Genomic DNA, 23,394 nt, shown 5'->3' with positions numbered 1-23,394 from the left:
ATGATGAAATAAGAATTAGTTGCATTTCCCCATCAATACAGGGAGGGTGATTGGTCCACCATGGGATCATAAAATCAGTATTTAAAGCGTATTGCTTTTTGTTTTCCGTTATCAGTACTAATTAAAATCTAGGTAATTAATGATAATTAATATTTTATTTTTAAGATGCTGAGAATCGAAGTTAAGTATGACTTCACATGGTTTAGCTGGAGTGATGCAGAGCCATAGTTGGACTCATTGAACACCGTAATTCCATTGGTCAGAGATGTCCTGAACTGAGTTCAAGAAGAAAGTTTGAGTATGTTTTAGCCCAAGGTCCCATCTGGGTTGGGGTTGTTAACGAAGCTGTCATTACTACCATTGCTGTGAGTTTTTCAATTTTCTTTGGCAGATGGGTTTTGCATTTTCTGGCGTTTCAGAGAATCAGAAGTAATTTATTATTGTATGACACTGGGGCGACCATAATGGGTTCTTACTTGTCCTTTGTTTTTTCTTCGACGGTTGAGGGAGGTTTCTGGTTTCTTGTGCTGTAGGAGGTTGCTGGAAGACTGGGGGAATCTTGGTTTAGGTTTGAGGAAGAATTGTGGGGTTTGTTACCTTTGTTTATTCTTTTGGGGGGATTTGTTTTTGTGTTTTGGGTTGAGAGAGTGTTGGAGGGGTTGACCTAAAGTTTGAGTTTTTGTTTTGAAGAGGCTGGTTTTGCATTGAGATTGGTGGTTTTCCAGTCGGATGTATTCAGTATAGTGGTTTTGAGGGCGGAAACTTTTGAGGGGTTCCGTTCAGAACGTAAATTGAAGGTTCATAGTTGTTTCCTGGGTTCTTTTCGACTCTATTGGTAGATTTGGGTGGCTTTGGCCTGATGTGGTTATTGTTACAATGTGGCTGCTTAGCGTTTGAAGTGTAGATTTCTCGGGCTTGTTCTAGTTTCTGGAGATGTTTCTGGCTTTTCTGAGGGTTTTGCAGTTTTGGGTTTGAGAGTTGCTGACTGGTTTGGCAGTTTGGCTGGAATAGTTTTCAATTGGTTCGTCTCTTTGTAGTGGCTACACCGGAGAAGAAGCTCACTTGATTTGTGCTTCCAACGGTTGGAGATGCTCTTATGGTTTCTAGCTTTTGTGGGAGATCTTTGGAACATAACTTTGTCCCAACTTTTCTTCATTTAGTGTGGGGGTGGTTCTTGGTTTACTTCGCCTTCAACTGAAGAGGCAATTAAGGTGATTTTCAGCTTCTCGTTGTTCACCATAGCTGTTCTATTTGAAGATCTTTCAACTATCAGATGCCTACCAAATGCCCACGCTCTGAAATGGCTTGTATGAAGCTGGGATCCAAAACTGATGCATTCCAACGGCAAGGACAAGCCTGGTATAGTCCCTTTTCTGAACTCGTTGACTTTTTGGTCTTTTATTTTTCAGTTGAGTTTAATTTGTTTATAATGTATTGATTTGAGACTGAAGGGGCTGTAGAGATATCTTGATCTACAGTAACTGCAGATTCATATCTGATGAGTTTTTTTGAGTACCATATGACTTCAATGATATATTTGAAATTGAAATGTATTGAGACATATATCCTTTTGTTAAATTAGGTTTCTTTTTTCTTCATTTTCTTTGTGGGGGGTTTGGGGTAGGGTGGGGTGGTGTGGTGTGTGAAGTGTTTATGGTGTAAGATCCATCTTTTCTACAATGAGTTTCATATGTCAAAAAGTCTCCTGGTTTTATAGCCTATTTTTTCGTAGATGAATTTCCATACTGGGTTACTATGAGTTGGGCTTTCTTCTTCAATGTTGTGGTACTAATTCTATGCAGAATATGTTGATAGGAATATGATACTAACTGCCCTATACATGAAAACCTCATATTGGCATTGCAGTTGTGATGCCAGTCATTGATCCTAATAGAATTAGATTGGTTTAATGGTTCAAAACTTCAAATGAATGTGGTTTTCCAGATAGGTTGATCTTTGGTTTCTCATCTCTGTTCCCTACATAATTCTTCTACCAAAAACCAAAAGGGGGTTCCCATTTTCGAATTGGTGATGCCTGCCAATACTATATGCCACTATACAGGATCTTCTGTGGTCTGTCTTGTACACTTGAATCATTATTAGTCTGTCTCAGGAACCAAAGAACCATCTGTGATTACATTTTGCCTAAAAATTACTCCTGGGAGAGACCATGATTTGTTGGATTGGAGTCATATGACTTTTGATGTGATCCTGGCACTTTCGTGCTAGGACCTTGAATTTTATCCAACAAGACTTGGGTGGTGATAACTGGAGATTTCTTTAATAGTAAGGGGTATGATGAACTGTGAAATGCATTCACCTTTATACCTTTAATGTGGCAAAATCTGCAGGTTCTGTACGACTGGACTGCCCAGTGATGTTGTTGTTGAAGTTGACGAGATGTCCTTCCATCTCCACAAGGTAACTTCTTTTTCATAGAATTAATTTATTGATATTTTTAGTTACATGTACATAACCATTTCTGTCTTGCATACATATTTGTCTTGACCTATTCATTTTTATTGGCATTGACACATCTTGGGTTATAATGCATTTCACTACTATCCCAAGCCGTGCTTATTCTTCCTTTTTGTTGTTGGGGTGAGGGGATGGTGTAAGTGGTCGGTTACAGTTTGTCTTGAAGTGCTTGCTATCTATTAAGATTCATGCCACCCTGATACACTGACTGCATGTTAGATGCTGTTGTAGGGGTTAGGCCTACAAGGAATTTGTCAAATTCTGTATCTGCTTGACAAATTTCAGTGACAACCCAAGAATTGTGCGTCTCTTTTTTGCCCCCTGACCAAAATCCAGGAAAAATGTGATCTCTAGGAAGATTGGTTTCATCTTATAGCTGAGTACTTATCCAGCTCCCTTCTTTCACATTAGTGAAGTTGGTAGATGAACCATGACATTCTACATCACAGCATATTCTCCAGGACGTTGTAATGTATCTTTGAAGATGGCATATAGCTTGCCAGCCGGACTTTGGAAACTATAATCATGTTCTTGCCCCTCTTCATATGGTTCCTGTTCTTTTAACAAAGATATGTTGTGTGGTTCGATGTTTTTTATTCTTCCTTTCTTGAAGCCTTTATCAACATTGTAGATGAGAAAGGGAACAGGGAGAGACCAAATATTCTTTAGAATCGCTATGAAGCTATTACTAATAAGGACATACACTCATAATATATTTAGGCTTCTGCACTACTTGTTTGAAGTTGGTAAGTATGTTGGCTAGTCCAACTAGCAGTGTTTATAGCCTGAAGAATTAGCAAAGGCATTTTGGGCAAAATTTTCTTTCACATCATATATCTGCTGTTGTGAAGGGTGCTAGGCATGCAGATGTTCTGCCCTTGTATCCCTGGCATTATAAGATCGGTTTTCTTTTGAACTAGAATGTCTAGGGATTACCAGTTTGATGGTTGATGGTTCATATCTACAATTATGAATATACAGACTCATGGTATTATAATATAAAAGAGTTATGATCCTCAGTTTAATGTTCTGTTTTCTTTGTTTGGTCATTTTAACAAAAGAAACTGGCATGGGTCATCAATCCTGTGCTTGTGGTTTATATTCATTATCTCTAATGCCTTTTAATTTACCTTTACACTTGCAGTTTCCTCTACTTTCTAGAAGTGGGGTTTTGGAAGGTTTAATTGCAAAAACATCTGATGAAGGAGATGAAGGCTGTGTTATACAGCTCGCTGATATCCCTGGTGGAGCCAAAACATTTGAACTTGTTGCCAGGTTCTGTTATGGCGTTAAACTTGAACTCACTGCTTCAAATCTTGTTTATCTTCGATGCGCTGCTGAGCATCTTGAGATGACTGAAGAATATGGGGAGGGGAATCTGATTGCGCAGACTGAACTTTTTCTTAACCAAGTTGTTCTTCGTAGCTGGAAAGACTCCATAAAGGCACTTCAAAGTTGTGAAGATGTGCTCCCCCAAGCTGAAAACCTCAAAATTTGTAAGAGGTGTTTAGAGTCACTTGCGGCGAAGGCATGTACGGACCCAAACCTTTTTGGTTGGCCCATGATGGACAATGGGGGGCTCATGCAGAGCCCCGGGGGTAGTGTCTTGTGGAATGGCATAAGCACTGGAGCCAGGCCGAGAAATGCAAGTTCGGACTGGTGGTATGAGGATGCTTCTTCTTTGAGTTTACCTCTATATAAGAGGCTGATCTTAGGGATGCAATCTCGAGGCATCAGACAGGATATCCTTGCCGGATCCCTAGTGTTTTATGCAAAAACATACGTGCCTGGGTTGAACAGGCGACAGGTTGTCAGTGAGTCTAGCGCACGTCTTCCGCCTTCCGCTGTGGGAACTCCCCTATCTGAAGAAGACCAGAAGCATCTACTTGAAGAAATTGATCGGTTGTTGCCTATGCACAAGGGACTAACCTCAACCAGATTCCTTTTTGGGATGCTTCGTTCGGCCATTATCCTTCATGCTGGCCCATCATGCATTTCAAACTTGGAGAAGAGGATTGGAATGCAACTGGACCAGGCTACCTTGGAAGACCTCTTGATGCCTAATTTTTCTTATTCCATGGAAACTCTTTACAACATTGATTGTGTACAGAGGATTCTTGAACACTTCCTGGCCATGGATCAGGCAACCGGTGGGGCCTCTCCTTGCTCGGATGATGAAAGACAGTTGATGGGATCACCTTCTCTCACTCCGATCACAATGGTAGCCAAACTGATAGATGGGTACCTTGCAGAGGTTGCTCCTGATATTAATTTGAAGCTCCCCAAATTTCATCAATTGGCTGCTGCAGTTCCTGAATATGCCAGACCATTAGATGATGGGCTTTACCGTGCAATTGACATATATCTGAAGGTTGTTGCAATACCCTTTCTTGTACTTCCTGTTACATTCAATTATTTCTAAATATGTTTCGTCAGTGATGCTCATCATCGCCATTTATACTTCTTGCCTTCTTGTATGTTTTTGTGGGAAGAACAGCTATAAATGCTGTATCATGTAACTTTTCTGGCGAATGGACACATGCACGGTTTGACAGGGCCAATCCCAAGTCAACTAACGATGCATGTCTAGGCTCATTATGTTTTGCTTAGAAACATTGCAACTGATCTGTGAATTGCCATGCCAGTTTATCATGTCATAACTCATGACTTGTCTTTGGGTTCTAACCCATTGATGAAATGGTCTTTGCCATTGGCTATTGGCTTAGCATGGTTCCTAAGAAGTCTCAAGTGAATTATGAACTGATCATCACTTGTGACTTTCCTATGTTACAGGCACACCCGTTGCTCACAGATTCTGAGAAAGAACAGCTCTGCAGGCTGATGGATTGCCAGAAGCTCTCCATTGAAGCATGCACCCATGCAGCACAGAATGAGAGGCTGCCTCTCAGAGTAATTGTCCAAGTCCTCTTCTTCGAGCAGCTACAGCTGAGGACCTCAATTGCTGGATGTTTTCTGGTCTCTGACAACCTTGATGGTTCAAGGCCGTTGCGGAGTGGGTTTGCAGGATCAACCGATGGGGGCTGGAATACAGCGGTCAGGGAGAATCAAGTACTGAAGGTTGGAATGGATAGCATGAAGATGCGGGTTTCTGAGCTCGAGAAGGAGTGGTCAAGCATGAGACAGGAGATTGACAAGTTGGGCGGAGGGAAAACTTCTAGCAGGTTGGGCAGTTTCTCCAAGAAATTTGGATTCAAGCTAAGGTCACAGATGTGCAGTGCCCAAGAGGGTTCTGTCAGCAACCGGAATAAGGAATTAAGTGGTAATATTGAGAAGGTAAATGACAGACATGGGAAGCATAAGAAAAATTTGTCTGCAGAGGTGTAGCCTCTATTCTTCTTTTCCTTTTTCTCTTCATGATAATTATATTGTGGTCTTCATTTTTTGTATTTCTGTTCCCTCGTCTCCAAAACTGGGAATTTCCATCTTCTACTTGTCTATGGGCATTCTTGTTTTGATGCTCTTCTAATTTTTCCTTAATTATTCTCTTATATAGTTGCTGTTGACATGTAAAGGAGATGGAAATAGATACTTCTGATGTAATTTATTATTATTGTAATAGAAATCACTAATTATCCCTCTCATGGTCAATTCTTTTAGGTTTCCTCCCCTAATTTTTTCCCCTCCCCCCCTCTAATGAGAGATTTAAGGATGAACGGCATTTGGGTTGTAGACTATGGCGTCACAAAGACTACGAGGCGGTCGACCACCATGAAGAGGCCACCCACCTGACCTTACTTAGCATTGGACAAATGAAGACTCGAGGAGAATTGGGCATTCAATGAAGCTGAGTTATAGATTCAACTTCACCAACTTCTGGAAAATCTGGCGACTGTGAAGAATGCTTTTCAAATAGTCAAGAAGCTGGGTAAACTGCTGAAAGGTATGTTCATTGAGGGTAATCAGTTTGGGAAGCATGTTCAGTACCTGCGTTGTAGAGTGAGGATAAGGATGAATAAACCTCTGAAAGCAATGACACTAGTTTGAGAAGCAGGACAGAGGTTGGCTAGAGAGAAGAATGATTAGTTTTATTAACTCAAATTTGAATATGTTTAATTCTGTTAACTGAAACACCGAAACCTTGAAATAACTAATCATGTAATGTTCCCCCATCTCTCTATCCGGAGAAAAATTGAATTGCAAATCAACCATACCATAGAACAATAAGGCCACAAGCTTATTTTCTTTGGCAATTAAAAGAACATCATTTGAGCTATTGTAGATAAGCAAACCTTATCGTGCTCTAAGCGAGATGTCTCTCTAACCGAGGTTCCACACGCACCTCCATTTTCAGAACATCATGGTGCGTGTTGCAGATTTTGACACAGATCCCTGGCCTAACCGATTGTCAGAGACAATTTTTGGGTTTAAAGGAGCAGTGGGAGCAGAGGATTTGAACTGGTAGATTTGTCACCACTTGCCCTTTTTCTTTATTCTTTTTTTTTTTTTTTTTTTTTGGTTTGCCAACCCCGGTTTATAAACCGTGGTTCGCCGCGCCCCGGCGTGGTGGGTGGCTCCGGTTTGCTCCCGGATTCGCCGCCGCGCCCGCTGCCTTACCACCCCCCATGATAAAATAACACCCAGCTTGAAACATGAAATGATTCTAGCCACCAACCATAGACAGCCCAATTACAACTAAATTCAGTTTGACCACATAAATTCAAGAGCAAATTGCACTAACACCTTAAAATAGAGGCTTTAAAACATTGACACCCCACTTTATTTTTAAAAAGTATAGACACCTCAAAATTGGACTTTTATTAAATTTTTTTGTCAAATTTATTACTGAAAAACAGTTAAATCACTGTTTATTTTCAAAAATATTTCTATAATAAACAGTGTTGAAAAAATTTTCAGTGACAAATTAAACAAATATTTCTAATGAAAATCCAATTTTGGAGTCTCTATGCTTTTTAAACATAAAGTGGGGTGTCAGTGCTTTAAGGCCTCTATTTTGGAGTGTCAGTGCAATTTACTCTAAATTCAATGTAAATGGGAAGCTTTACACTCTAGTGGATGATCTATCAATCAACCATGGTAGAAAGTGGTATTCAAAATAGAACAAAAAAAAAATCCGGTGTTTGCACTTTTAGGTGCATTACATCGTGGTTTGGTTTTTATTAAGACTTATTTCATTCCCACTACTGTGTATAGATGGATTAAAGGGAATTTATCACTCAGGATCCAATAAAGCCCAACAGTTATTGTGTTTCAAGTTAGTTTGTTTTTCAAATTTCGTCATGCACTAACTACCCATAAATACATAGTATTATGAAAAAACAGTAATCTATTTTGTGATCTAGGGGTTACTTATGGACCGAGAGGTACTGATTCTGTAAGTTCATGACTCTATACAAATAGGTATTGTTAAAAACCAAATATCTAAGTCGGATCGACCGTGGTTTGGACCGACCACGTTTTGGTCCTACAACATCTGACCTAACACGATCAATTTTAATTGGTAAACGGTTCAACCACAACGGATAGGTTATGAAAATTGGCTATCTAAGAATAGATAAGGACAAGGGGTTCTCCGAATAAGAGAGTCCGAAACGAACTCACCATCCAAAGTCCAAGTAGGACTCAAGAGTTCGAGCAGGACTTAATCAACAGCAAGAGATTGAGTAGAACTCAACCACTAAAGAACATGTAAACACCTTAGGCTGCGTTTGTTTGTTGGAATAAAGGTGGGGTGGGAAAATTCTTGAAAAAAACAAAAAAATTTATACTTTTTCTAAAAGTGTATATTGTTTGGTTGCTTGGGGTGGGAAAGTGAGAGACAAAGCTTCTTTAAATCAAGGAAACTTGTCCGGTGAGGTGGCAACCCAACTTTCCCACCCCAGGATTTTTTAAAACCCCACAAATTTGGTAGAATTTTGTGAAAAAGTAAAAAGTGAAACCCACCACTATCACTTTTCCACAACCTTTTCATTTTCTTTTTTTCTCCCTCATCTCTCTACACATGGGGTCCACATGTTTTTTTTCCCTTCTTTTTTTTCCCACCCCACATTTGCAAATAAACGCAACCTTAGAGTCTATATAAACAGATCGAAGGACGAGAGTAGGGGTGTCAACGGCACAGTTTGGAGCGTTCCTGGCTAAAACCCCAGTCCAAACCAGCTCATTTAAAAGATAACGGTTTCAGTTTGGGGTTTGGGTTCGGGTTGACTAACAATTTGGCCTAATGGTTTGGATTCGGTTTGGCTAAGGTTTGGACTAAATTAAAAATCAATATTAAAATTTATTTTTATTTTTTTCTCAACTTCAAATCCTAGTTCCTCATACACAAAACTACAAAAGATAGAGGATGAAGACTCCAAGTAGATCCAACGATAAGTGATGGCATTAGCTTGATCCAAACCACCCTCCACCCTAAAAAAATAAAGAATTTAGATTTTTCTATCATGTGTAGACCAACCTCACAATTTTCATCTAATGAATTGAATTTGTAAGAGTTAAGAGTTATCAATTAAGACTTTTAAATTTTTAAAAAATAAAACTAAATGAAATTTGAAAATTAAAAAGTTAACGATTAAGATTAAGATTCAAGAGTTAAGGGTTATCAATTAAGACTTTTAAATTTTAAAATAATAAAACTAAATGAAATTTGAAAATTAAAAAGTTAAAACTTAAACTTAAACCTTTAAACGTGTTAACACTCAACTCTCAACTACTCAAACTCGAGTTTCAACGTCTCAAACACCGAAATTCATGGATCATTAATTACATTTAAACTATACCAAAAAAATATTAATTAAATTTAATATTTTAATTTTATTTATGTAAAAGACTAACGGGCTGAATGGTCGGGCCTTGTTTGGCTTGGCCAGCCCAAAGGGTGAGGACCTCACCCAATTCGCCCATTAGGATCGGTTCAGGCCGGTTCGGGCTATAATAGGACGGTTCATTCCGGTTTTGACGGTTCGGGTTGAAAATTGACACCCCTAGACGAGAGAAGAAGGTAAGTATGCGTTTGGTAGCGTTTCCGTTCTGAGAAACCAGTTTTTATGCAAAATTGTTTTTCATTGTTTCTGTGCTAAAAGACCATTATTTGCTTTAAAATGGGTTTTGATAAATCCGTTCGGAAAATATTTTTATAACACTAATAGAATATATTGGTTTTTTTTTTTTTGGGTGAAAATTAAGTTGGTGTTTGATAAACTTGTTCTAAGGCTTCAATTTGAACCAATTTTATCACTTCCGTTTCTGTTCTTTAGTAAAAACATCTTTTTTATGTTCGCAAAAGCGTTCTTTAGAACACTTTTATGACTCGGTCCGTTCTTAAAGAACGGAAGACGAACCGCTTTATCAACGCCTCTAACTTGTTCTTCCGTTCCCAAAGAACAGAAGAACGCCAAAAACGTTTTTCAGGAACGTTATCAAACGCACCCTAAGCAATAGCGAATACTTCATTCCTATTCATTCTCTTGGTTCGATCCATTGCTAACTTGCTCGTCGAAGACGTACCTCAACCCACCCATTCGAACACGTTTATTTGCAGGTTGTTTGCTTGTGCTGCCGAACAGGATTATGCAACAATAGGTATAGTCCCATCCATACATGGTCAAATCTAAGCCGTTGGATCGTTTCGTTGTACGATCAATGGTCTAGATTGATCAAACATGTTAATATGGATATGCTTATATAACGGATGGATTACTAATGCTAATCTATCCATTGGATCTTATTGGATTCACCTTAATTGACCGTTAATTAATATGAACAATCCAAATTAGATCTCACTCGAAGCAAAAAGCATTCAAAGTGTAAGTGCAAACCAAAAACACCCTACTCCTCAAGCAGCCGCGCGTGCGCGCTTGCTTATACACCACAAAAACGTATTAGTGTGTCTTGTTATTATAAACTCTAATTAATAAGAACAACCTATTAATTAACCTGGATCCCAATTTCTCGGTTTCCAACGTGAGATTAAACTTTCCAAGTCTTAATTAATTCCACCAATCCAGTAAACAAAAATACATCCATTATAATTCAAAATATTTCAGAAATCCAAACTAGCAATTGCTTGCACCATCCATAGTTTGTTTCAAAATTTCAAAACCTGGGACGGATTTGGTTCTTAAATGTATTAACTTAAAGTTGGTCAAATGGGATTCTTTTCCCTAACCATTGAATATAGAGTACAACCCTATCTTTTGATTTTTGTTCTCATGTTGCTCCCTTTATACCAAACGTCACAATAAAGGTTTTCTTTGATATGTGTTTGTATTTCTTTTCAAGTTCATCAATGAAGTTTTTCAGCTTCGTACCAAAGTCTTGAAATGAAAGCTACAGCCAAACATGCTCTAACTCAAGTCTTCAACACATTGGGATCACCAAATTGATATTTTCTCTTTCTAAATTCAATGATCTATAAGAGCTTATAAGTTGTACCAAGTATGACCACCTCTTGAAAAACTTTCTTATACTTTGCAAGTCCAAGCATCCTTGTACAGTGCTTTTTGCTTCTTTTATCTGATAGCTTGTTTTATTTTACCTCTGAAAAAATTTGTTGGTGTGTTAATAATTTCATTTGCATAAATTTTATAAAACTTATCTTTATGTGAATTTATGTTGATGCAAAGACGACACAATCTAACATAATATTACTACAATAATGATGATTTTCAACAATGAAAATAATTCATTAACATGGTTGCTTGTTATAGATAATCTTGACAAAAAAATTTTCGAGCTCGCCTTCTTTTATTATTTTTTTAATTTTTTTACGTGAACCTCCTTCATTTCTATTAGTAATAGAACTCTTAGGTTCGACATGATGATCTAATCTTTCTTCTGTTCAGACAAGGGACACCTTAATTGCAACCCAAAAATTAGACCATAGTTTTGAACAAAAAATTAATATAGAATCATACCAGCAACTTTGAACTAAACCAAAAACCAAATTAGATTCTAATCTTAAAGAGACAAAGTTGAACCAAAGATCTGAACCAAGATTTAAGCCATCATCAATTTAAACCAAACCAAAACTCCACCAGAAACTAAACCATCGAATATCAGAAAGGACTTAACACCATTGTCTTCTAGGTTTCGTAATTCAAAGAAAATCTCAAAGAGGTGATGCACAACTTGAAGGGATAGAAGGTTCAAACAATTGCTACTTAATTACATTCGGTGCTAACTGTTGATTTCTCTTCAAAATAGGAATCCATTCTACTATGTATACTCGAATCTCCTAAAAGGACTATAAAATCTTACCTCAACATAGCTGTGCAGCCATTCTCCAACCAAAACAAAGCTTTAAGAGCTTTTTTAAAAATTCTTCCACAAATTGAAAAGTACAACATTAGGTGCTATTGTCCTTACACTTGTGACCTAAAGGCCTCTCAATTTGTAGCTATAGATCTCCAGAATGTGCATGTATTTGTATGAATCTCAATAGCCTTGAATTGATAGTTTTCTAGATCTTTTAGGGCTTTGATATCATGTAAGTTATGGTATAAAATAGACAGAGACAAATTTAGATGAAAAGAGCTGCAGAAAAATAGAGGAAGGAGGAAGGAGAAGATTGAGATTGAGATTGAGATTGAGAGGAGCCTCAATCGATTAAGGAACTCCACAAAATTTTTACTATATTTATTATAATGATTTCCTAATTACATTCAACTTCAAAACCATATAAAGAAGAGTCCATAAATCCAGAGCCTTCTTTGCCGCCCTTGGTTTTCGAAATACCCTCCAAATAGGTGTTCAGCTAGAGCCCCAGATATCTTACACCAGCCCTAGTCAATTCTAGAATTAGTGAGTTTGCTGAGTCCTTTCCACAATGTGTATAGCAAAGATATGAAAATGGGTCGCTTCCAGTAATGAACAATATAAGTCTCTAATAGATGTTCACCAAAGGCTATACCCAACTAGATTTGTGAGAGGAAAAGCGAGCAAGCTTCATGCTGTGTGGGCAGACCCACTTGTAGTGATTAAGAGGATCGGCACAAATGCGTATGTGATTGATTTGCCATCTAATATAGGGATAAGTAACATCTTCAAAGTTGAGAACCTCACTCCTTACCATGACCAACACACTATCCCTTCACCATATCCACTTGCATTGTGAGATTCTTCATTTGATACTGACCAGTAGGACCAACACATGCATTATACCTTCCTTCCATTACTCCAGTTTACCACTTTACTTGAGGAAATTGAGGACGTACTAGACGAGAGAGTCGTATCCACTATCCATGGAGGACAATGTGAGTTTTTTATTAGATGGCGCAAATAACTGGCGAGCAACGTCTCCAAAAGGTGTGGATTAGGGCCAGGAAGAGGGATGGATTTTCAGGCACTACATGTGTTCTAATCTTGGACTGTTTTGTTTATATGGCTTCTTGAATATCTTTGTACCACTCTCACCCCACTACCTACAAACAAAAAAAAAAAAAAAAACAAACTTAAATTTATTTTTTTATAAAAAAAATATTTAAAAAAAAAAAAAAAAAAAAAAAAAAAAAAAAAAAGAATTAAGTTATTTAGTTTTTTTTTTTTAATTTTATCAATACTTTTTTTTTTTTTTTTTTTTACTTTTTTTTTACCCCCATCGGGTATAGTGGGGTAAGAAGGGCCTTATTCCCCCCCTTATCCCCCAGAAGTTATGTAGGTAATACATCAAAAGTAATTCAATTCAATTAATTGATGGGGAAAAATTCTTTACCCGAATTCGCTTTCCTTACTTGAAGTATTCACAATGGAAGTTTAGATCCACGTTCTCGTTCCACCACCAAAGGTTTACCGGCGAGATTCCTCAATCACAGGGAAAGGGAATAATATCCACAACCCAAATGCCGTGGATTAATGGAATGAAGATCAAATACTAGCAAAGAAGAAAATCTAAGCCTCGCGATTCTAAGAGAGAGATGGAGCCATTGCCGTTTTCGAGATTCGCTCGTGCGAATGAATTACTCATACTTGCTCACTAATGCGGTGGTTACTAAAATATATAACCTATTTTGTAACCGCCCTAATAGTGAGTTTCCAATATTGCCCTTGGGCATTTAATTTATTAATCAAATCAATAAATTCCAACAGCTCCCACTTGCACAAGGGCAAGTGTTAATCTTTCAATGTGTCCCGCACACACTTGTATATCCCAGATATACACATTCAATCTCTCTCGCTATGTATCCCGATACATAGACCTCTTGTGTCCCGCACACACATGCATATCCCGTATATACATATATATTGATCTCTTCACTATGTATCCCGATACATAGACCACCCGTGTCCCGCACACTAATATCCACAATCATACTCGCAAAATGGGTTGTGCGACCGGTGATATACCACGCACGCGTGAGCCCCAAACTAGAAACCTTCCCGCAAGGCCGAATGGCACATCACTCATAGAAACAAATCAAATAAGCATTAGTATAACACAGTTGTCCTAGGTTTATTCAAACTCACCGGACTAAAGGTATCTCGATCCCTCCGAGAGATCACCTTCTTGTCCTTAAAATGTTCACTACCGTAACACATACAACTTGGCGCCAAAGAAACACTTTTTAGGGTGCAATTGAATCAAACCTTTCCTTTCGCCCCAGCACCATCACTACACTCAGGATTGACTCCTTTCCCGGTAGTGCCCCTTTAGGTCGAATCTATCATGACCATAGGTAACACCCCAAAGTAGCCACATCAACCCTTCGTTTCATGATGTCGTCGAAAGTCACTAAGAACACTAATGGACCATAAGGTCCAGGACTCACACAATGAGAGGAGCAGGGATCCATCCTCTCATTTCCAATGATCGCTAAGCACACATAGTATGATATATGTGCTATGGTGGAGCATTCTATATACAATAGAACGTATGTCCATCTCAACACCATACAGGTCTTAGTCCAAGTCGCAACCCCTTGCGCCTAACCCGAGTTACTTTATTGTCGCCACCCTAGCGCCACATAAAGTACTCGCACTGCTCATATAGGCAACATGAATAGTGGGAACATTCATGTCGATTCTCTTCACAATAGAGAAACTCATCTTGATTCCAAATCAAGGCGACATCATGATTATGAATTGACCTACACAAAGTCATTCACAATCCGTCTCATCTCTCGCTCGCCTCCAAGGCGCCAGCAGGCGAATGCTCGTGTGAGTGAGCCATTCTCTTGCCTATTGACATATGTTGTTTTATGCTAGAAGAAACACAATCACACGTAAAGTGAATAATAAAAATGCTGGAATGAACTCATATTATTCATTAATAAGAAAGTCTCAAAGACAAAAATAAGTCACAATCTACGCAAGCCCAAGGATTTTACATGAGAAATAAAAACATCCTTGGCTATAGGTTTGGTAAGAGGGTCAGCTACCATCAAACTAGTAGATATGTGCTTAAGTACAACTTTCTTTCTTGATGTAATGTCTCTAACAAAGTGATATCTCAATTGTATATGTTTGGTCTTCCCATGATACTTGGGGTCCTTGACATAGCTAAGAGCTGCCGTACTATCACAAAGAGACAAGGGCAACCTCTTTGGATGTCATCACAATCCCAAGATGTCGAAGGAATCTCCTCAACCAAACAGCCTCTTGAACCGCAGCGGAGCATGCCACATACTCGCTTCCATGGTCGAGAGGGATATACAAGCCTCGTTTCTTGCTACACCACGAAATGGCCCCCGCCATTCAGCAAGAAAGCATATCCAGAGGTTGATTTGCGCTCATTGATGTCTCCAGCCCAATCGGCATCACTATAGCCAACTAACCGCAAATCCGATCCTTGGTAACACAACATGTAGTTACTCGTTCCTCCGAGATATCTCAATATCCTCTTGATCGCTTTCAAAGGTTCTCTATGCCTGGGTTTGATTGGTATCGACTAACCAAACCCACCGCATAACAAATATCCGGCCTAGTACACATCATAGCGTACATAAGGCTACCCACCGCACCGGAATATGGAACTCTTTCCATCTTGGTTTTCTCCTCTCGGAGTCTTAGGACCCATATCAAGGCTCAAATGCAAACCCTTCTCCACCGGAGTATCAATTGGTTTGCAGTTGTGCATTTGGTATCTCGTCAAGACATTGTCAATATAGGTTTCTTGAGATAAACCCAAGAATCTCTTTTGCCTATTTCTGACAATCTTGACACCAAGCACATAGCTTGCTTCACCCATGTCCTTCATATCAAATACGGAGGACAACCATTTCTGAATGGTTTCCAATAGCTCCTTGCTATTGCTAGCCATAAGTATGTCATCTACGTACAAGTGTCGAATGACATAATTATTATCGATCTCTTGGTGTAAACACAGTGGTCTTCCTCAAGCATGGAAAAACCATTTTCCATCATAGCTTGGTGGAAGCGCACATTCCACTGTCTAGATGCTTGCTTTAAGCCATATATGGACTTCTTAAGCTTGCACACTTTGCGCTCAAGTCCATGTGCTTCAAAGCCTTGAGGTTGATCCATATAGATCTCTTCCTCAAGTTCTCCATTGAGAAAAGCAGCTTTTACATCCATCCGATAAAGCTCCAAGTCCAACCGAGCAACAATGGCTAGTATGAGGCGAATTGAGGCAAACCTAACCACAGGGGAAAAAGTTTCCTCATAATCAACGCCCTCTCGTTGGGTGTAGCCCTTAGCCACTAAACGAGCCTTGAATCTCTCAATAGATCCATCCGCCTTTCTTTTGATCTTGAGAACCCACTTGTTCCCAATCGCCTTTCGGCTCGGCGGCAAGTCAACCAAGTCCCAGACATGATTAACTTTCATCGACTCCAACTCTTCCTTTATTGCTTTTAACCATTCCTTTGAGCTTGACCCCGCAAGAGCTTCCCGCACGCTCTTTGGTTCATGCTCATCGACCGAAATCATCTCACAACCCGATCTCTTCAGGAGTTACCATGTAGGCTTCATCCTCTATGTCGAAACGTCGACGAGGAACTAGCCCGCGCCTACTACGGCGCAAGTGCATGTCAGATTGCTCACCGTCTAAGGTAGCTATCACATCCGCACTCCCACTCCCACTAGGATCTTCCTCGGATGAACCCCAGTGTTCATTATCCAGAATCCGATTCCCCGGAGTGACAAGACCACTATCTTGTATCTCAAAGAATTCCGATGATTCTTTGTTAACTCCCGAAAGAGATGGAAAATCATTCTCCAAGAATGTTGCATCCCTAGACTCAAGTTCCGTTCTCCTCTCACTCTCATCTAGTCCAATGAAGACATGGCCCTTTGAGGGTTCGAATATCTCACAAAGATACACTTTCTTCCTCTCGGGTCCAAGCTTTCCATATTGGTGAGAAGTAGAGTGAACATATGCCGCACATCCCCATGCGCGCAAGTAACTCAAATCTGGCTTCCTTCCGGTCCACAACTCATATGGTGTGGAAGGAACCGATTTGGTTGGAACTCGTTGAGGATATAGGCCGCAGTCAAGAAAGCATCTCCCCAATAAGAGATGGGTAGACTTGCCTCGCGCCATCATGGATCTCACCATGTCTAGCAAGGTTCTATTCCTCCTCTCAGCAACCCCATTTTGCTCATGGAGTCCCCCGGAATAGTGAGTTGTCTAGATATCCCCTTTTCATCACATAACCCTTTGAACATATCGGAGAGATACTCTCTACCTCTATCCGTTCTAAGAGTTTTAATCCTTTTATCTAATCGATTCTCAACCAAGCTCATGAATTTCTTAAAACATTCCGTAGCTTCCGACTTATGAGAAATTAGATAAATGTGACCATACCTTGTATAGTCATCTATGAATGTGATGAAATATGACTGTCCTTTTCTAGTATGCACATTCATGGGTCCACACACATCCGAATGGATAAGTTCTAAAGGAAGAGAGGCTCTCAAAGCCTTTTTAAATGGTTTTCTAGTTGCTTTTCCCGCTAGACATGACTCACAAAGTTGGCAAATCGGATAGTGAACCTTGGCCTAAGAGACCTTCTCTTGCCAACCCGTTCATCCTATCTAAGCCAATATGTCCTAGTCTAGCATGCCACAAATTAGAATCAATACACACAAGATTTTGGCAAACAAAAGCATTACTAGAATTAAATGAATAATCAATTGTATCTAATACAATGAAACCATTATCAAGAAAACCATAACCATAAACCGTATCACCCAGATACAAAACCAAAGAATTGTTTTCAAATACAATTCTAAAACCATGTCTTAAAAGATAAATAACAAAACAAGATTTCGCCGAATGTCCGGAGCATACAAAGACATCATGGAGTAACAAATACGTCCGGCCACCTCGCAAAACTAATTTGCATGTGCCTATGCCATGAACCTCCACGCTTGAGCTGTTCCCCATCGTTATCCTTTTGCTTCCTCTTGGAATACGACGGTATTCCACGAAGCTCGAGCGTTCCCTTGTTATGTGTTCCGTCGCACCCGAATCAACAATCCACAAAGGATTTAGTTCAAGCAAGCATAGTAGAACTTGTTACATAACAAGATGAGGTATAACACACAAGACATACCTCTTGCTCAATGCAATCACGAGCAAAATGACCAAAGCTTTTGGCACTTGAAGCAAATCAAAGCTGATTTCTTCTTGCCAAAGCACTAGTCCCCCTTGAACGCTTGGGCCCACTCTTGTTTTTGTTCCCACCCCGGTTACTTTGCTTGGACCGCTGAGGTTGAGCTTTCTCTCTCTTGCGCTTGAAGCCCGCACTCTTACTAGTGCTAGCTTCAGCAAAGAAACACATCAGCTTGAGGGGTATCGGCCAACATCCGATCCTCATCAAGCTCAAGGTGCTTGGCAGCTTGATCGAAAGTCTTGACCTCATCGACATGAGTCAAGAAGATCTTCATATGCTCCCAAGTCTTTGGCAATGACCCGATGACTGCGGAGACTTGCTCCTCATCGCCTTTCTCGCGCCCACATGCGCTCAACTCACTAATCATGTTAGACATGATGGTTATATGCCGCCTCATGGTGTGACCCCGGCGCATCTTATAACCGTCAAAAGTGAGTCCGAGCTGGCGGCCTCTTGTGGTGGAAGTCCCTCCATACTGGAACTTCACAGCCTCCCACAAAGACTTTGCAGTCCTATGCTTCTCATAACGAAGCATCAGGTCATCCCTCATGGAGCTCAGGATTGTAATCCTGGCTACCCTGGCCTCTTTCCTCTTCCAAGCATTGTATATATCAAGGTCCCCGCGATGTCGTGCAAAGGGGTACCTTCCTCGGTGGGTTCATGGTCCGGTTTATGGTCTCTAGCATATCCCGCTCTTCCAGAGATATTGCACCTTTCGGTGCCAGAGGTCATAATTCCTCTCATTCAGCTTATCTCCTTTAGTGAGGTCAAGAAACAATGCTCTTGGTAGCAGCCATTTTTCTAGAGATATTACATACAAGAATGAGTTCAATAAATCTAGCATAAAATACAACTCATGCAACAAAAATCACACTAGCATAGTCAACCTATGGGATAAGCACTTAAACCAAAAGAGATGCTAAAAAAACATTCAATCAAATTCTCATGCAAACCCACATAGACTTATACACTAACTTCATTCTGTGCAAGAAACATGATTGATAGACCCATAAATAAAAAAATAGTTTTATCAAAATAAAATATGCAATCATGTTAAAGCTATGAGGTGGTTCACACGGCAACACTTCTACCTCATTAGCTCCCACTAGGCCCCATTAGGCCCTTAATGCTCAAACATCACATAGATTGTGAGCCATAGATGTCCAATAAATAGAAACACATTCAAAATTGGACAAAAAATTCAGACGGATTCTGAGACGGATCACCGTCTGACAATCCGTCTGATACAGATTCTAAGACGGCTCTCCATCTGGAATCCATCAGCCCGCACGGACCGCCGTCTCACCACGACGGACAAATTCTTCCGGCATTTCGGGACCAGACGGATTCCCGAGACGGCGCACCGTCCGAGAGTCCGTCTGCTTCGTGACCAAACGGATTCCGAGATGGCTCACCTTCTCGACATCCGTCTCGCTTCGTGAGCAAACGGATTCCGAGATGGCGCACCATCCGAGAGTCCGTCACGCTTCGTGACCAAACGGATTCCCGAGATGGCTCACCTTCTCAAGCATCCGTCCGGTTCACGTACGTCAATTCCCCATTTAATCGTTTTTTTTTTTTCTTCTTCTTTGAACGGAATTTTTTTCAAAAAAAAACGGAAAATCACGTTTTTTTTTTTTTTTACAAAAATTCATCCAAAAACACATGAAAAAAATCCAACAATAATTATTAACAAAAATTATCATCATGGATTATCAATTCATGCAAATCTTCATTAGGAAAATTCACAGGGATCCTCCCACTCGGATCCGAATCAAAAATAAAGGTTTCCAAAAACCCTATCAATTCTCCCATGGGTTTCGTAGATTAAACCCTTGATCCTCCCATTGGATCCATACAATAAAATTAAACAATGGGGAGGAACAATAAACGTGGGAACCAATGGCTCGATACCAATGTAGGTAATACATCAAAAGTAATTCAATTCAATTAATTGATGGGGAAAAAATTCTTTACCTGAATTCGCTTTCCCTTACTTGAAGTATTCACAGCGGAAGTTTAGATCCACGTTCTCGTTCCACCACCAAAGGTTTACCGGCGACATTCCTCAATCACAGGGAAAGGGAATAATATCCACAACCCAAATGCCGTGGATTAATGGAATGAAGATCAAATACTAGCAAAGAAGAAAATCTAAGCCTGCGATTCTAAGAGAGAGGGAGAGAGAGATGGAGCCGCCGTTTCTCAGAGATTCGCTCGTGCGAATGAATTACTCCGTTACTTGCTCACTAATGCGGTGGTTACTAAAATATATAACCTATTTTGTAATTTCTTTTTTATTATTATTTTTTTTTTTTTTTTTGTGGGTTTTTTTTTTTTTTTAAAAAAAATAAATATTTAAAGTTTTTTTTTTTTTGGGGGTTTTTGGGTTTTTTTCTTTTTTTTTTTTTGGTCGGGGAAGGGTTGGTTGTAAGATCATACTTTTCAATGTCACGTCACTCTCTTGTTGAATACAAAATAGACCAAGACGATGGAAAGTAGATAGATTACTCTTCGAGGACTGTCAACTCAATACATTGGCAAATATCCAAAGATTCTTTATATGAGGATCGCCTACTATTCCAACCCCCTGAAAGAAAAAAGAAAAACTACTTATTAGATTTATGGTTTTAACTTCAAAACAAAAAGGTAACTTTCCTTTGGATCCTTGAGGTCAATTGTTGGTACTTCATACCTTTGTTCAAGATTTGGTAAATTGAAGAAAAGCAATCAAAAGGATGTAAGGGTATTTTGGTAGTAAAAATAAAAATGCATATTCAATTGATTTTTTTTTTTCTGTTTCTTTTGGATATTGCAAGGGAGACAAATGCAAAATCTTATTTTATTTAGATTGAAAATGACTAAACCTTGGGAGAAGGCAAATTACCCAAAACAAAATGGAGTTTTCTTGGATTAGTGAGCAAATATGTCAATTTAGTGGTCAAATGGGACTCTTTTCTCGCTTATCTTTGAATATAGAGTACAACTCTTATCTTTTGAATTTTGTTCTCTAGCTGAAGTCTTCAAGTGGAAATAAATACAATCTTTTGAATATTGTTGTTGTTACTCTCTCTAATGATCTATAATTTTAAGGCAAGTGCTTCAGAGCCACTAGCTAGGTATCCTTATACTAGTAATATAATTTATTTTGAAAGGGGAAATTAAATGAATTTTTATTTAGGCAATACAAAGAGATTCTCTCAAAATATGAAGTTATAGGTGGAATTTCTTTAGACCTTAGAATCATGCACAGGGCTAATTCTAGTTTTGCTCTCCTTGAGGTTTTATTAATTTGTTTGGTTTCAAAGATGGGAAAGTACTCAACCTAATTATGTCATGAAAAAGTTGATGAATAGATTATACACAATCCTTAAGATGGGATGATTGGCTTTGAAAGTAGCTTAGGAGATTCAAGATTGGTCTAATTGCATGTCTAAGGTTTTGAAATGTCTAATCCCAACTAAATTAATGGATGACTAGGAGATGATTACAGCATCTATAAATATGAGAAAGAAAAGAAGAAAAAAAAAGGCTTAATTTATATTTTTAGCATAAGGGTAAGAAGAGGGACAAATCAGCAGACAAGTCATAATTAATTCTGGTTCAAAAACTAAACCAGAACTGAATAACCTGGTCCTCATTAAGGTTTGAGTTATATTTTTGCCATTCTTTTTATCTTCTTCACTTTGAGTTATATTTTTGACACTTCTCCTGTCAAACATGAGAACACAATAGAGGATTTGAGTTAGTTCCCTTTGACTTCAAATTATTTCAGCTCTTCAGGTGATATTCCACGAATACATCCTTCAATTCCTTGGGTTTGGGTTATTTGGAAAGATAGAAATGAGTTTTTGTTTAATCTTACTGCTCATCCTACTTTGTGTACATCTTTAATTAGTTTTTCTAGTTCATTAGGTGATCTGAATAGCGATCATGATAGAGCTCTCAATCATGTAGAACGAAGCCAACATGTATATGTCCCAACTGCGGATAGCTAACAACAGAGGGTAATGTCCAATCTGATGTGTTTACAATTTACATATGACAACCTAATGGCAAATTTTTTGCAGCAAAAGTTTTAAGGCCAGGAAAGCACATTCATCAATTCAGGTTCAGTTGAGCTTGAGGCGATGTTGCTATTGCAATTGCAATCAGGAAGGTTTCCTTATTTTCCGATTGCCTCTCGGCGGCGTTGAGTTTTTCAGGGTCGAACGATACTTTAAAATGGAGTTGTACTCTTATAGCTGAGTTTATCGATCATTATTTGTAATGTTTGACTTCATCACTATTCAGTTACATTTCTCTTTCTCAAAATACTCTTGCCTATTCAACTCATCAGATCTTCAGGTCATTTACAAAAATGTTCAAAATTATAATTATCATTCATAAACATAATATTAATTAGAGTTTTTTACGTGTAGATCCTTTGACTGTTTTACCCTCATTTTAACCATCAAATTTTAAGTAAACTTATGCATAAATGAAGAGAATGAAATTCTCACTATAATTTATATAGACAACAAGTTCATTATGAATTTTGGAAGTTTTTATATTATTTTAAATAAAAATAAAACCGATAATAGATGCCAAACAACTTAAAATAATGAAAAAACATCATAATTGAAAATGATAATTGATACCAAAAAGAGCCTAAGACCTCTAGTCTTAGTTAGTTTTCATTCATTCGTTTCCAATTTTACCCTCAGTCATATCTTAAATTTAAATACACTATTGATGCATCATATCTTCTAGTCTTTGTGAAAAATTATGATTGAGAAAGAAAAAAGGCGTAAATAATAGGAGGTGAGGAAATAAGTCAAGGGTTTATTATTCAAGGTTATTCTTGTCCTTGTGACGTATTTAACTTGTTTACATCAACACTTAACTATAATTTATTAATGGTACAGAGAATCTTGATATATTTTTACCTTATAGGAGGTTGTTTGATTGTTAAAATTGAATAACTCACGGGTGGCCCCAATTTTAAGGTGTGGCTCAAAGCATGGCCCTGAAAATTTCCCTAGAAAATATGCTTAAATCTCATTTAAAAAGAATTGATAACTCCAATATCATTTATGGTGATTGGCAATAAAACACTATATACAAAAAGATGAAAAATAAAAGTACAATCAAAATGGATTAAAAGTTATTCATATTCACTTATATTAAAATTTTTTTTTAAAAAAGGAAAAAAGAAATTCAATAAGGGTGAATTGTATTTTAATTGTTTTTATAAAATATATATTTTTTTAATTTGATTCATTAGAATCGTTTCTATATATTTTAATATTGGAGTATTAACATATTTTTTTATAGAATTTTATTTGCTGATTAAATTAGGAGATGATAAATATAGCTTATGTTG

General features: G+C 38.4%; 1 protein-coding gene across 1 annotated transcript; it reads left to right on the top strand.

Annotated features, from left to right (window-relative positions):
* Positions 1 to 202: 202 nt before the first annotated feature.
* On the top strand, positions 203 to 6,069 carry LOC149005393 (BTB/POZ domain-containing protein At1g30440-like). The gene is made up of 4 exons (XM_089169158.1): positions 203 to 1,359; positions 2,352 to 2,421; positions 3,623 to 4,849; positions 5,272 to 6,069. Exons 1-4 carry the CDS (start codon positions 1,274 to 1,276, stop codon positions 5,821 to 5,823), a joined length of 1,935 nt encoding a protein of 644 aa, XP_089025284.1. The 5' UTR covers positions 203 to 1,273; the 3' UTR covers positions 5,824 to 6,069.
* Positions 6,070 to 23,394: the final 17,325 nt, after the last annotated feature.

The sequence above is a fragment of the Hakea prostrata genome, chromosome 9, assembly GCF_041222555.1.
Source record: "Hakea prostrata isolate BN-2017 chromosome 9, UWA_Hpros_2, whole genome shotgun sequence".
Classification (NCBI taxonomy): Eukaryota; Viridiplantae; Streptophyta; class Magnoliopsida; order Proteales; family Proteaceae; genus Hakea; species Hakea prostrata.
The sequence above is the reverse complement of the archived record's forward strand: the minus strand, read 5'-3'. Positions and strand labels throughout refer to the sequence as shown.